This window comes from Rana temporaria, chromosome 9 (genome assembly GCF_905171775.1).
Source record: "Rana temporaria chromosome 9, aRanTem1.1, whole genome shotgun sequence".
Taxonomy (NCBI): domain Eukaryota; kingdom Metazoa; phylum Chordata; class Amphibia; order Anura; family Ranidae; genus Rana; species Rana temporaria.
The window spans coordinates 171,047,978-171,064,259 of record NC_053497.1 but is presented as its reverse complement, the minus strand read 5'-3'; the positions used below and the strand labels follow the sequence as shown (position 1 = coordinate 171,064,259).

General features: G+C 46.3%; 1 protein-coding gene across 2 annotated transcripts in view; it reads right to left on the bottom strand.

Annotated features, from left to right (window-relative positions):
• Nucleotides 1-16,282, bottom strand: part of LOC120914341 (mucin-5AC-like) — a 49,210-nt gene that overhangs the window by 27,322 nt on the left and 5,606 nt on the right. For both annotated transcript variants that reach the window (XM_040325006.1, XM_040325007.1), the window contains exons 2-4: nt 9,970-10,068; nt 6,371-6,489; nt 907-962 (exon numbers count right to left, since the gene is read on the bottom strand). In XM_040325006.1, the coding sequence (XP_040180940.1) occupies nt 907-962; nt 6,371-6,489; nt 9,970-10,068 (274 nt within the window). The remainder of the gene's footprint in view (nt 1-906; nt 963-6,370; nt 6,490-9,969; nt 10,069-16,282) is intronic.

Genomic DNA, 16,282 nt, shown 5'->3' with positions numbered 1-16,282 from the left:
ACTAGGACCCCCAGGTCCTTTTCCATCCTAGATTCCCCCAGAGGTTCTCCCCCCAGTGTATAAATTGCATTCATATGTTTTCCACTCAAATGGCAATTAAAAGAAGTTCATTAGTTATTTTAGGCAAGACGGTTGAGGGAGCTTGATAATAAACCCCAGGGGCCAGATTCACAGTGGACTTACGACGGCTTATCTCCATGTACCCTGTCGTAGGTCCGAATGTGAGCCGTCGTATCTATGCGCCTGATTCTTAGAATCAGTTACGCATAGATTTGGCCAAGATACAAGCGGCGTAAGTCTCCTACGCCGTCGTATCTTGGGTGCATATTTACGCTGGCCCCAAGGGGCGCTTCCGTAGAGTATGTAAATTAGGTAAATACGCCGATTCACAAACGTACTTGCGCCCGCTACGCCGTTTACGTTAGGCTTACGTCCGGCGTAAAGTTACCCCTGCTATATGAGGCGCAGCCAATGCAAAGTATGGACGTCGGCAAGCGTATCTTTTTACGTCATTTACGTAAGTCGTACGTGAATGGGGCTGTGCGTAGGATTACGTTCACGTCACAGGCATTGGGCCTGGCGTATCTTATGGAGTAAATTCGACGTGATACTGAGCATGCGCGCGCATGTGCCGTACGATCGGCGCTTCATTTGCATGGGGTCACGGCTCATTTTAATAAAACACGCCCACCTCTTCCACATTTGAATTAGGCGGGAATTCGATTTACGCTACGCCGCCGCAACTTACGGAGCAAGTGCTTTGTGAATACTGCACTTGCCTGTTTAAGTTGCGGAGGCGTAGCGTAAACAGGATACGTTACGCCCAAATAAAGATACGCTCTCCTACGTGAATCTGGCCCCAGATGTTCGGTGTTACCCATGGCACAAGAATGAGAAGATACTTACGTGAAGACAATGTTTGAAATATAAAATTCTTGAATGTCGGTATAAATGAGCTGCATCTGCAAAGAAAAACACATTCTCAATCATGATCTGTTTATTCTCCCCAGGAAAAAAAATCCATCTACATATTGTGAGTGATCCTGTGTTTAATTATTGTCGAGTTTAAAGGAGTTGTAAAGGTACAGTGGCCCAGATTCAAGAAGCAATTGCGCCCGTGTAACCATAGGTTACACAGCGCAATTGCTTACTTGCTCCGGTGTAACGAGTGCTCCTGATTCAGGAACCTCGTTACACCGACTGCAGCCTAAAATCTGCGCGGCATAAGGCTCTTATGCCACGCAGATTTTAGGCTGCATTCTTGCGTGGGCCGCTAGGGGGCGCTCCCATTGTGATCAGCGTGTAGTATGCAAATTGCATACTACCACTGATTCACAAACTTGCGCGGGCCCTGCGCAAGCCAGGTACGGAGTTTCCGTACGGCAACTTTAGCGCAAGGCTGCCCCTTCTAATAGTAGGGGCAGCCAATGCTAAAGTATAGTCGCCGCTCCCGCGACGTGAAATTTTAATTTCACGTCGTTTGCGTAAGTGATTCGTGAATGGCGCTGGACGCCATTCACGTTCACTTTGAAGCAAATGACGTCCTTGCGACGTCATTTGCCGCAGTGCACGTCGGGAAAGTTTCCTGACGGAGCATGCGCTGTACGCTCGGCGCGGGAGCGCGCCTAATTTAAATGATTCCCGCCCCCGGCGGGATCATTTACATTGCGCGCGCTTACGCCGGGCAATTTTGCCGGCGCGCCTTCGCAATTTACGGAGCTACTGCTCCGTGAATCGAGGGCAGCGCAAAATATTTTTTTCCCTAAATAGCTTCCTTTACCTTAGTGCAGTCCTCCTTTACTTACCTCATCCTTCCATTTTGCTTTTAAATGTCCTTATTTCTTCTGAGAAATCCTCACTTCCTGTTCTTCTGTCTGTAACTCCACACCGTAATGCAAGGCTTTCTCCCTGGTGTGGAGTGTTGTGCTCGCCCCCTCCCTTGGACTACCGGAGAGTCAGGATGCTCTCTACGTTGCAGATAGAGAAAAGAGCTGTGTGTCGTCACAGTGTTGTACGTCACCGCATTCTTGACGGTTAAAAGTTCAGAGAACTTTTGTGTGACCGTGTGTATGCAAGCCAAGCTTGAGCGGAATTCCGTCGGAAAAAACATCCAAGGTTTTTCCGCCGGAAAATCCGATTGTGTCTACGAGTGTCCTTTCTGTCTGCTGCCTCCTTCCTCTGCTATCAGCATAAATCATTGGCAAGTTTTCCTGACGACAAGAGAAAATCGTGACGGAGAGCAGGGGCGGACTGACCATTCTGGCACTCGGGCACTGCCCGAGGGCCCCATGCCACTGGAGGGCCCATCAGGGTTGTCAGCCTCAGTAAAACCAGTGACAGTATGTAAAAATCTGTGTTTTTAAAAAAATTCCAAGATTATAGCTGCCATGCCTCTACAGTACCTTTTTAGTGTGTGTGTGTATTCTGTGTGTATGTATACAGTGGGGTAGATTCAGTAAGATATGCGCATTTTTTACGTAGGCGCAGGGCACCGTTTTTGCCCTGCGCCCCCGCAAATTTTCTGCGCTACCCTCGATTCACGGAGCAGTAGCTCCGTAAATTGCGAGGGCGCTCCGGCAAAATGCCCGGCGTAAGCGCGCGCAATTTAAATGATCCCGTAGGGGGCGGGAATCATTTAAATTAGGCGCGTTCCCACGCCGAGCGTAGTGCGCATGCTCCGTCGGGAAACTTTCCCGACGTGCATTGCGGTAAATTACGTCGCAAGGACGTCATTTGCTTCAAAGTGAACGTGAATGGCGTCCAGCGCCATTCATGATTCACTTACGCAAACAACGTAAATTTCAAATTTCGCGACGCGGGAACGACAGGTATACTTTAGCATTGGCTGCCCCTGCTATAGAAGGGGCAGCCTTACGCAAAAAAAAACGCCGTACGCAAACAACGTAAACTGCGTACGCAGGGCTCGCGTAACGTTGTGAATCGGCGTTAGTATGCAATTTGCATACTATACGCTGACCACTACGGGAACGCCCCCTAGCGGCCATCGCAAGAATGCAGCCTAAGATATCCGGGCATAAGAGCCTTATGCCACGCATATCTTAGGCTGCAGTCGGCGTAACAAGCTTTCTGAATACAGAACACTCGTTACGCCCGGGAAAGTAAGCAATTGCGCTGCGTAACTATGGTTACGCAGGCGCAATTGCTCTCTGAATCCGGGCCAGTGTGTGTATACTTTGCGTGTTTATTGTGAGCCTGTGTGTGTATACTGTGTATGTATACTGTATGTGTGTGTGTGTATACCGTGTGGCCCCATAATCTATTGCCTGGGGGCCCCATAATCTCCTATTGCCCGGGGGCCTCATGAGTTGTCAGTCCGCCCCTGATGGGGAGGGACCTCAGCTCTGATCCTGTGAGCTGTAGTGTGAAGGGGGGTGTTACCCTTCCCTCCAATCAGCTCTCAGACCTCTCCTCACTGAGCTCTGTAGTGTGTAACTTCATCTCTCCACCCCCTGCTTTCTGACAGCTCAGACAAGCTTTATCAATGTAGCACTTTGAATGGCTGTAGAGAAGAGAAGCCTGCCCATAAACAGGTACAACTTATGTAGGAAGATTTGTTTCTTCTCTCTGTATCACCCGAGGATAGTCACTTTACTGGGTATATATAAGGGTTTATAACAACTTTAAGATCTTCAATACTGGGCACTTTTACCCCCTTCCTGCCCAGGCCAATTTTTATTTTTCAGCGCTGTCGCACTTTGAATGACAATTGTGCGGTCATACAACACTGTACCCAAATGACATACCGTATTTATCGGCGTATACCGCATACTTTTTTGCCCTGAAAATCAGGGCAAAATCGTGGGTGCGCGATATACGCCGATACCCGCTTCCCACGCCGTGTTTGAATGCTTGCGCCGACATATACCGAGCGCAGTACACTCGGGTACATTCGGCCAGGCTCGGCTTCGCTCGTAGTCACGCTCTGTGGCGTTTATGCGTGAGAAGCCGAGCCTGGCCGAATATACCCGAGTGTACTGCGCTCAGTATACATCGGCGGAGGCTTCAAACTGAGCGCGGGAAGCGGGGATTCTACATGAAGACAGAGCGGGAGGACACCACTGAGGCCGCAGACGGACGCAGGACCGGACGAGGCCGCCGATGGACGCCGGGCAAGACACCAAAACTGTAAGTAGTAAAATGTAATAAATGCAATACCCCGATAAATACTGTATTTATAATTTTATCCACACAAATAGAGCTTTATTTTGGTGGTATTTAATTACCTCTGGGTTTTTTATATTTTCTGCCAAAAAAAAATAGACCGAAAATCTTGAAAAAAATATGTTTTTCTTAGTTTCTGCCAGAATTTTTTTTAAATAAAAGATTTTTTCTCCTTCACTAATGGGCACTGATATGCAGCATTGATAGTGGGCACTGACGAGCACTGATAGGTGGCACTTATGGGAACTGATAGGTGGCACTAATGGGCACTGATATGCAGCACTGATAGGTGGCACTTTTGGGAACTGATAGGTGGCACTAATGGGAACTGATAGGTGAGACTTATAGGAACTGATAGATGGCACTAATGGGCACTGATATGCAGCATTGATAGGCACTGATATGTGGCACTTTTGGGAACTGATAGGTGGCACTTATGGGAACTGATAGGTGGCACTTATGGGAACTGATAGGTGGCACTTATGGGCGGCACTAATGAGCAGGCACTGATGGGACTGAAAGGCAACACTGACTGGCATCACTGCTGGGCACTGTCGGGGCTGCACTGATAATCAGGGCACTTATTATCTGTACAGGTCCCCCTATGAGGAAATGCTGCTGATCAGCTCTCCTCTCCTCACACGCTGTCAGTGTGAGGAGAGGAAAGCAAATGACCTGCATTCCCTTGTTTACATGTGATCAGCTGTGATTGGACACAGCTGATCACATGGGCAAAGAGCCTTGTCAACGGCTCTTTACTGAGATCAGAGTTGAGCCGTGTCCCAGGGACACAGCAGGCCCCCGCTGGCGCACAAGCATGGTGAGACTGGGGTGACGTCATGACGTCGTCCCAGAACGAGAGAGCCGTATGTACCACTAAATCACTAGTGTAACTAGATGCAGTTTGTTATTAATTCAGACTGGCAATGTAATTATAGGAAAGATAGTACATAGATGACCCCAGGAAGACTGTAGGGATATTTATATGCACAATAACTTGAAAAGATCAGAAGCATTACCATCACCTATTAGATAAATCTTGTTCAGCAAATGCATAGGGCCAGATTCACATAGAATTACGGCGGCGTAACGTATCTCATGTACGTTACACCGCCGCAAGTTTTACGGGCAAGTGCTTGATTCACAAAGCACTTGCCTGTAAAGTTGCGGCGGCGTAGCGTAAAGTCCACCGGCGCAAGCCCGCCTAATTCAAATGATCCAGGTAGGGGGCGTGGATCATTTAAATTAAGCGCGTTCCCGCGCCGATCGTACTGCGCATGCTCCGTCTCGAAATTTCCCGCCGTGCTTTGCGCGAAATTACGTCGCAGCGACGTCGTTTTTAGAACCTCGACGTGACTTACGTTCATTCCTATTCACGGACGCCTTACGAAAAAAAAAAAATTCAAATTTCGACGCGGGAACGACGGCCATACTATCTATACGCCACAAAATAGCAGCTTTAACTTCACGCCGGAAAAAGCCGACTACAGGCGACGTAAGAGAATGCGACAACCGCGCGTACGTTCGTGGATCGACGGAAATAGCTAATTTGCATACCCGACGCTGAAAACGGCGCGAACTCCACCCAGCGGGCGCCAAAGTATTGCATCTAAGATCCGAAGGCGTACGAAGCCGTACGCCTGTCGGATCTTACCCAAATGCCGTCGTATCTTGGTTTGAGAATACAAACTAAAGATACGACGCGGGTAATTTGAAAGTACACCGGCGTATCAGTAGATACGCCGGCGTGCTTCTTCTGTGAATCTGCCCCATAGCTCCCAACAGTCCCTGAGCAATGTCCCTCTGTCCCTCATTCCTCCTCATTTGTCCCTCATTTTGGTCTGATCTTTAGAGTTGTATATAAAATGCACATTTTATCCATCAAAAAGTGTTTCCCAACGCTAAACCTTTCATCTGATTTCTAAATTGTTGCATTTGTAAATTCAAAAAGCCAATATAAAGAAATAGTAGTGGTAAAAAAAAAAAAAAGCACTTGTGGTTTTAACCAATCTTGTGTTTTTGTACAATTCTCCTTTAAGGGGGCGTGGCAAGGGGTGTGTCCTATGCCTGCATACTTTTGCTAATAGGTGTCCCTCATTCCCATCTCAAAAAGTTGGGAGGTATGAAAATGTGGAATATTTTTTTTTACAAAGCGCTAACTTGAAACACAAAATGATATATTACTCACCTCTATAGTCAGTCTGTTAGCCAACATGTGATACTGAACAGAGCTTGTGTTAGAGAGATCTTTATTAAAAATACGGTTGGTAATTTTCAGTTGAAAAATTGTTATCACCTTTACTTCAACTGAAAAAATGAACAGTTAGAGGAATGTCAGAATCTACATAATGTTCTTTACACCACATTTCTGCAGTCAGAGGCGGCTCTAGGCTTTGTGAGGCCTTAGGCAAAATTTAGACATGAGGCCCCACTCACACCCTTTGCAGGGGTTAAGGAAGAACCCCGAGGTCGAGCATCTTATTACTGCTGCTGCTTGTGCGGGTGGAATGTGTACTGCACCAATTACATGAGATCAATATGAAAGGAGGGCCAGCAAGGATTAGCGCAGTACAGTTGAACCTCGGATTGCGAGCATAGTCCGTTCCAGGAGTATGCTCGTAATCCAAAGTACTTGCATATCAAAGCGAGTTTTCCTATTGAAGTCAATGGAAACGAAAATAATTTGTTCCGCATTGGACTTCAATGGGATGCAATGCCGAATGCGGCCAGAGGTGGGGTGGGGGCGCCAGAGAGTGCCAAAAACGTCCAAAAAGGCCAGAGGACACTTCAGCTCGTTCCCTGCACCCCCGTACCTCAGGCCAAATGAGGTACTGCAGGCCTATTTTTGGCTCTACTCGGCTTCTGCGCCCCCCGTACCTTAGGCCAAACGAGGTACTGCTGGCCTATTTAGCTTGAATTCTGCTCATCTTGTGAGTCAACACTCGCAAACCGAGTCAGAATTAAAAAAAAAAGCTCAAAACGCTCTCAAACCAAGTCCCTCTTAAACCAAGGTTCCACTGTACACATCCCACCCATACAAGCAGCAGCAGTAATGAGATCCTCACCCTCAAGGTGAATAGGGGTGGGTGGTATGTGCACGAGGGGGGCACGGAGTGAATAGGGGTGGGTGATATGTGCATGAGGGGGACACGGAGTGAATAGGGGTGGGTGGTATGTGCAGGAGGGGGGCACGGAGTGAATAGGGGTGGGTGGTATGTGCAGGAGGGGGGCACGGAGTGAATAGGGGTGGGTGGTATGTGCAGGAGGGGGACAGGGAGTGAATAGGGGTGGGTGGTGTGTGCACGAGATGGGCACGGACTGAATAGAGGTGGGTGGTATGTGCAAGAGGGGGGCATGGGGTGAATAGGGGTGGGTGGTATGTGCAGGAGGGGGGCACAGGGCGAAGAGGGGGTGGGGGTATGTACAGGAGGGCGGTATGGAGTAAATAGGGGTGGGTGGTATGTGCAGGAGGGGGGCACGGAGTGAATAGGGGTGGGTGTTATGTGCACGAGGGGGGCATGGAGTGAATAGGGTTGGGTGGTATGTGCAAGAGGGGGGGCATGGAGTGAATAGGGGTGGGTGGTATGTGCAGGAGGGGGGCAGCTCCACCCCCTCCCTTGTAAGATTTTTGCAGACAGCGTTGGAGCGCACTGAGCGGCAGTGCCAGAAAGAGATGAGAGGGAGGATAATCTATGCCCGCGTGTGTCTGTGTCTTTACAAATGTGACAGGAGTCAGAGAGTGACAGGCATGACTTTGTCTCATCCATGGGTGCCCTGTGGGACAGCCTCAGAGGTGGCTCTTAGGCAAATTAGGCAGCTGCGAGGCCCCTGTCAGTGCGAGGCCTTAATTAGAGAGCCGCCTCTGTCTGCAGTCGTATACAATGATTATGTTAACATGATGTTTTTATAGACATATGTGCAACAACAATTCTCATATATGATATTGTTAATAGTAGTCTGCCACTAGGTGGTGATGTTCTGCTTTCATAATGTATTGTCCTTTCTAATGGAACTACAGGATTATGATGTCATTTCCTGTCTCTGTGTTCCTGTTGTTTCTAATAAAACGAGAAAGGCTTAGCCTTGTGTTTAGCTTCATCTTAACTGGTAAGAGTCATATCTGAAGCAACTTTCCAGCAGATCAAATACACATTCAGGCAGATTTATAGATCCGAAGGAACAGAGAAGCGACTTGTGTGTCATTAAAGTGGACGTAAAGCCACTCTCATCCTTTCTAAACTCCTGCCATAGTGCTGATCTATAAGGATATAGATGCCTCCTGCATGTGTCCTTACCTGTCAAATGTCTCCCCTCTGTCTGTTATAAGAACTGAAAAACTGCAGAGTCTGTGGGCGGGTCTGTTGTCTGGAGCTCGGTGGGTGGAGTCGTGATGTCAGTAGACTCCCCGCCCTCCTCTACACTCCCCTTGTCAACATGCATTTTTTCCTGTGTATTCCTTACACTAAATTCTGCTATGATCACTAACATCCAGTCAAAATCCAGAAAAGTAACCACATGACTTCAGAAAAGGAAAGGGGGTGGGAATTAAAAAATAATGCCTGTCTCCAGGCTAGTGTATGAGATATGTAAATAACCTGTCACTCACAGCAAGGGGAGCAGAACGGACTAAGGTTTTTCTCTGTAAGTCCGTTTTATTTCACTGAACAATAAAAGAGGATTGCTCAGAGCTGGATTAACTCTGTGTGGCAAGACTGGGCACAGATGATAGAAAATCTTATACTCTACATTGTGACATCAAAAATAAATAAATAATTGGGTTTACATCCACTTTAAAAAAAAAATCCTAACTTGGTTTGCGAATGTTGTCTCGCAAAACAAGCAAGATTCAGGCCAAAGCAGTGTGCAGTACCACGTTTGGCCTGAGGTGGGGGTGGGCAGCGGAGCCGAATGGCGCTGATCGCAATCGATCTGCGCCGTTTGGAAATGCTCGGAAAGACTCAGAAAGACACAGAAATACCCCATTCCCGAGCCTTTGCAAGCTGTCCTCAGGCCTTTCCGGACGTTTTTCGAGGCTCTCCGGTGCCCCCCCTCCACCTCTGGCTGCAAGCGGTATTGCATGCCATTGAAGCCAATGCGGAACAAATTATTTTTGTTTTAATTGACTTCTATGGGAAAACTCGATTTGATATGCGAGTGCTTTGGATTACGAGCGTTCTCCTGGAACGGATTATCCTCGTAATCCAAGGTTCCACTGTACTTAGCTTAAAAAAGAAAAATGATTACAGTCACCACATCTAAGGCCTCGTACACACGACCGAACATGTCTGCTGAAACTGGTCCGCGGACCAGTTTCCGCAGACATGTTCGGTCGTGTGTACGGCCGACCGGACAATTTTCCGGCGGATCGGACAGGTTTCCAGCGGACAAATGTTTCTTAGCATGCTCACCGCACATGTCTGCTCGGCCGAAAGCCCTCGCATGCGTCGAAGTGATTCGACGCATGCGTGGAAGCATTGACCTTCCACGGCGCGGTCACGTCACCGCGTTCGCTGTCCGCGGGAAATTTGGTCTGATGGTGTGTACAGCCATCAGACCAAAATCCGGCAGCGGACATGTCCGATGAAAACGGTCCGCGGATGTCCCGTCGTGTGTACGAGGCCTCAGACTGCAATATTTTAGATTTTTATTACGGTAGATTTAGATAAACCATTAAACCTGTGCTTTGCCCGTTCATTGAAACATTAATCTGATATAGAACGCCACCGTTTGCATACGTTCCAAAGCATAAATACTGAGGAAAAATGGCTGAGGAGAAGATCAACTTACCTATATTGACAGTGGGGCTTGCATACTGACATCGAGAGCCATAAAACTTAGCTGGGCAGGCACATGAGGTTCCATTCAAGTGGCCTTCATTTAAACAAGCTGAAATAAAAATAAGGATAAAAAAAATCCACCTAGGGAAATTAAAGTGATACTAAAGGTTTGTTTTTTATTTTCTAAATATGTTCTTTTAAGCAAGTGTATTGTTGGTTCACTAATGTTTTCCCTTGTAAATATTTTTTTTTTCTTTTTTGTTAAGTTCTAACTTCCTGTTCCTCTTCTGTAAGCTTGCCCCCATCATCCCAACCATTCTGGCTGGGGGTTACTAGGCGTGCTCGCCCCCTCCCTTGGCACTACATCCCTGCGGGGAGACGCTGTGTGCCTTCACAGGCAGGGGAGGCAGGGGAGCCACGGGTGTGTCTAAGACGCTGTAGCTCTGCCTTCCGTGCCTTGTTATTGTATTAAGTGACTATCTCAGCAGCACAGCCCCGCCTTAACTCCGCCCCTTGTTTGCTGAATCACACTGCGAAAAAGCGGCACTGCGCATGCGCGATGTTGCTAAGCCTCAACGGAACTGTAGTTCCTTTGAAGCCTTGATGTAGTTAAAGTGAACACGCTCAAAAACCCGGAATTTAGGAGAGAATACAGAGAGGAAAGGAGGAAGTGGTGAAAAAGCACACTTATCCAACAGGTAATTAAATCATTTAGTCTCAAATAACATCTATATAGAATATAGATCGCATATTGCCCAACATTTTTTACCTTTACAACCCCTTTAAGATAAAGGAATTGTAACAAACATTAGCTCCATCTAAACCGGCCTTTCTCAACCTTTTTATTCCAGGGGAACCCTTAAAATAATTATCAGGTCTCAGGGAATTCCTTTTACATTAATTTTTTTTTTAAATCAGAAAAGTTTTTATTTTGAAAAAAGCAAAACAAAATACAAGAAATGTACAGAGCAGTTAAGTGACCCAAAGGAGAAAGGGCCACACAGGATACATAATCAGTTGTACATAAAACCAGGGAGCAATACATAAACTCAATAACAGTACTGTATCTATGACCTTGTACAGCTGCTACTTCACCCCCTGGTACATCCGTCAGGAGAGGAATAGCGATAAAGAACAAAGAGAAAACAAAAAGCAAAAAGAAAAAAAAAAAGGGGGGGGGGAAGAACCAGCCCAGCCTGAGGCCACAGATACATCGTTTATCAAGCCACCCATCCCATTAACCTCATGACCGGTAGTTTTGAGAGACGATCCCTTTTTTTCAGTTTCATCGAAAACTGAACCCAGAAAGTGAGCGTTCTCTAGGCGCAGAGTTGAGCAATGTCCCTGGGATCTAATTGCGTGCGCCAACCCAATATATTGATAGTGGGACCCACCCAATAAAGGGAATTCCTCCTTCAGCCTTTCAAAAGATTTCAGGACCGCCCCATCAAGGATTTGACTCAAATATTTAATGCCCGCTGCCTCCCATCTAGAGCAATCTTGTATTTTAACTAGTTCGGTATAAGACCTGTTCCGCCAAATGGGCGTACTAGTCAGGAAGCCCGTGATCCCCATTCTCCTCCTAACATTACTCCACAATTTTTTGAAAAGACAGACCGTAGGGCATGTCTCAGGGGCACCAGGGAAACCCAACTCCATGTGAGATAGTGCAGAGTACGAGGTGGTTGGGTCAATGAGCAAGGCCTTAGAGGGGTCTGCCACCGCTGACTGGTTCCACCCTGCAAAATGCTGTAATTGGACTGCATAGAAATACGTCTGAGCATGGGGAACTGCCATTCCCCCCTGATCCTTAGGGTATTGCAGAGTGGTAAGTTTTATCCTAGCCACTCGGTTGTTCCAAATAAGGGACCTGAATTGGGAGTCTATACGCTGAAACCAGCACTTCGGGATCCATACCGGGGCGTTATGCAAAATATACAACAGTTGTGGGGGCCAGATCATCTTGATCAAGTTTACTCGTCCCGTAACTGTCAGAGGTAACTTACCCCAGGCGGAGCATTTCGTTTTAAAGGGACACATAATCTGTCGGGTCTTTAGTCACTACAATTCCTAAGTATTTGAAGGATTCTACCAGCTGTATCCGGGACACTCCCTCCGGCAACCCCGAAGGTGGATCATCGAGCGGGAGGAGCACCGATTTATGCCAGTTATTAGCAAAACCAGACAACTCCCCAAAACGCTCGATGAGTTGCATCACGGCAAGCAGGGACCCCTCTGTATCCCCCAGATACAGCAGTGCATCATCCGCATACAGGGACAGTCTGTTCTCTCCATGCCTGCGCCGAAATCCCACTATGTCAGGGGAAGCACGTATCCTAGAGGCCAAGGGTTCCAATGCTAGGGCAAAAAGCAGGGGCGACAAAGGGCACCCCTGCCTAGTACCCCGGAACAAAGGAAAGGCCTCCGACATCTCATCATTTATCCTAATCCTTGCTGTTGGGGCTGCATACAAAAGTTTTATCCATTTTACAAAATCCTCCCCCAATCCAAACCTTTTACATTAATGAATTGGTGGTCAAGGAGAAAGATGCCTCCTATATTGGTGTTCAAGAAGAAAAATGCCCCTTACATTGCTGGTTAAGGAGAAGAATGACCTACATTGCTGGTCAAGGAGAAGAATGACCTTACATTGGTGGTTAAGGAGAAGAATGACCTACATTGCTGGTCAAGGAGAAGAATGACCTTACATTGGTGGTCAAGGAGAAGAATGCCTCCTTACATTGGTGGTCAAGGAAAAGAATGTTCCTTACATTGGTGGTCAAGGAGAAGAATGTTCCTTACATTGGTGGTCAAGGAGAAGAATGCCTCCTTACATTGGTGGTCAAGGAGAAGAATGCCTCCTTACATTGGTGGTCAAGGAGAAGAATGCCCCCTTACATTGCTGGTCAAGGAGAAGAATGACCTTACATTGCTGGTCAAGGAGAAGAATGACCTTACATTGGTGGTTAAGGAGAAGAATGTTCCTTACATTGGTGGTCAAGGAAAATAATGTTCCTTACATTGGTGGTCAAGGAGAAGAATGTTCCTTACATTGGTGGTCAAGGAGAAGAATGTTCCTTACATTGGTGGTCAAGGAAAATAATGTTCCTTACATTGGTGGTCAAGGAGAAGAATGTTCCTTACATTGGTGGTCAAGGAGAAGAATGTTCCTTACATTGGTGGTCAAGGAGAAAAAATGTTCCTTACATTGGTGGTCAAGGAAAAGAATGTTCCTTACATTGATGGTCAAGGAGAAGAATGTTCCTTACATTGGTGTTCAAGGAGAAGAATGTTCCTTACATTGGTGGTTAAGGCGAAGAATGCCTCCTTACATTGGTGGTCAAGGAAAAGAATGTTCCTTACATTGCTGGTCAAGGTGAAGAATGTCCTCTTACATTGGTGGTCAAGGAGAAGAATGACCTTATATTTTGGTGAAGGAGAAGAATGTCCCCTGCATTGGTGACATTGGGAAGAATAATCCTTATATTTATGATAAAGGAGAAGAATGTCTTTTACATTGGTGGTCATTTGTAAGAAATACCCATACAATAATGGTCAGTGGAGAAGAATGTTACTTTCCTTGATCGTCAGTGGGAAGAAAGAAACCTACATTGGCGGTCAATGGGAAGAAACCACCTTACGTTGGTTGTCAAGGAGAAGAACACTGCCTATGCTGGTGGTCAGTTGGAAGAAAGAACCTTATTCCGCGTACACACGGCCTTTTTTCGGGTTCTAAAAAATGACGTTTTTTTTATGTCATTAAAAATGATCGTGTGTGGGCTCCAGAGCATTTTTCGGGTTCTGAAAAACGGGCAAATTTTTTTTCGAACAATATCTATTTTTTCACAACGTTTTTAACGTTGTCGTTTTCAAGGTTGTAAAAAATGGTCGTGTGTGGGCTTTAACGACGTGAAAAATCCGCACATGCTCAGAAGCAAGTTATGAGACGCGAGCGCTCGTTCTGGTAAAAATACCGTTCGTAATGGAGTAAGCACATTCATCACGCTGTAACAGACAGAAAAGCGCGAATTGTCTTTTACTAACACGAAATCAGCTAAAGCAGCCCAAAGGGTGGCACCATCCGAATGGAACTTCCCCTTTTTTAGTGCCGTTGTACGTGTTGTACGTCACCGCGCTTTGCTAGAGCATGTTTTTTTCACGATCGTGTGTAGGCAAGGCCGTTTTAATGATCGGGTTGAAAAAAAAATCGTTTTTTCTAGACCCTTAAAAACGTTGTTTTTTAGAAACGAAAAACGGTCGTGTGTACGCGGCCGTGAGTAGTGGCAGTGAGTAGTGTATTTACACTGGCAGTGAGTAGTGTAATTAGGTTTTGTGCTGCCCTAGGCCTGACTAAACTTGTGCACCCCCTAATTTAAATATGACCCACCCCTTCCTGTCAAGACCACACCCCTTTCTGTTTAAGAGGAAGATTAAACTCCTCAAGTTGCAACTTCAAAGCTCAGTCCATCATTTACTTGTGCGAGTACTTGATGCGAGTACTTGGCTCACAGTTCTAGAGGAAAAAGTTTAGTGTCCTCATATTGTTTCTGAAGGCCCATACACACGATCTGACTTTTTGACAACAACGGTCAGACGGACGTGTTTTATTAGACAATCCGACCGTGTGTATGCTCCGTCGGACAATTGTTTTCTGTTTTTCATTGGACAAATGTTGACTGTGAATGCTCTCAAACTTTTCAACAACAAATGTCCAATGGAGGATAATCCGATCGTGTGTACACAAGTCCATCGGACTAAAGTCCAAACACACATTCTCAGAACCAATGCTAAAGATCAGACAACAATAGCAGAAGTTGCCTAAAGGGTGGCGGTAAAGAGCATAAAAAACACGTAGTACGTCTATTACGTCAATACGTTCGTGTTTGTTGGCTGAAAAAGTCCTACCGTGTGTATGCATACCAAGTTAACGGACAACGCCCTTCGGAGCAAAATCCACGGAAAAGTCAGTTGGAAGTCCGACTGTGTGTATGAGGCTTAAGTTCTCATTAAAGCATCAAAGTGCTTTACACCCCATACACACGGTAGAACTTTTAGGCAACAAACTTCAAAATGAGCAGGTTTTCAAAAGTACGCTCCATCGGACAAACTTTTTTGGTTTTCATCTGACAAAAGTTCGCTCTGCAAACGCACAAACTTTAGGCTCGTACACACGGTCGGACATCCAACAAAATTTCCCTTGGATTTTTGTCCTAATTGATTTGTCCGATCACACCCATAGCATACACACGCTCAGACTTTTTCGGCAACCAACACGAACGTAGTGACGTTTCAACGTACTGCCAAGCATTTAAAAGAGGAAGTTCAATTCTCCGACGTCACCCGTTGCGTTCCTTCAGCTACTCTATAGTTAGTTGACGTTTCGTGTGAGTGCTTTCGTGATTTCGAAACTTGCCGCGTCACGAATGTGCTTTTTCAAATACGAACGCTAGTTTTACTAGACAGAAGGCTTCCGGCTGCTCTTTACTTCTGAGCATGCGCATTTGTACTTTTGTTGACGTAAAGTTGGTCCGTTTGCAGACCCAACTTTTTGTCCGACGAAAGCCCAAAAAGTTGGTCCGATGGAACGTACACACGGTCGGACAAATGCGAATTTTGAAGTTGGTTGGCCAAAAGTCTGACCGTGTGTATGGGGCTTTTACGGCAACAAAAGTCCTACGGTGCAAAGTCCTATCGTGTGTACAGAAATCCATCAGACTTTTGTCCGAAGTGCAAATACGCATGCCCAGAACCAATGTTAAAATCAACCAACAATAGCAGAAGTTGACCAAGGGGTGGCGGTAAAGAGCAGAAAAGAGCAGAAAAAACACGTGATGTTGGGAAAGTTTTAGGAAAGTTTGCAGAAAAGTCCTGCTGTGTGTATGCTATGGGTGTGCCCGGCCAACTCCCTTGGGACAAAAATCCATGGAAAAGTTTGTTTGAATTCCGACCGTGTGTATGAGGCTTTAAGGCCCATACACACGGTCAAACTTCAAAATGAGCAGGTTTTCAAAAAAATCTGACCGTGTGTACGCTCCATCGGACAAACTTTTTTTCGGTTTTCATCTAACAAAAGTTTGCTCTGCAAACGGACAAACTTTTCGGCAACAAAAGTCCTACGGTGCAAAGTCCTATCGTGTGTACAGAAATCCATCGTCCAAAGTACAAACACGTATGCTTAGAACCAATGTTAAAATAAACCAACAATGGCAGAAGTTGACCAAAGGGTGGCGGTAAAGAGCAGAAAAGAGCTGAAAAACCACTTGATTTCGCGAAAGTTCGTTGAAAAAGTCCATACCAAGTTCACGGCCACGCCCTTCAAACAA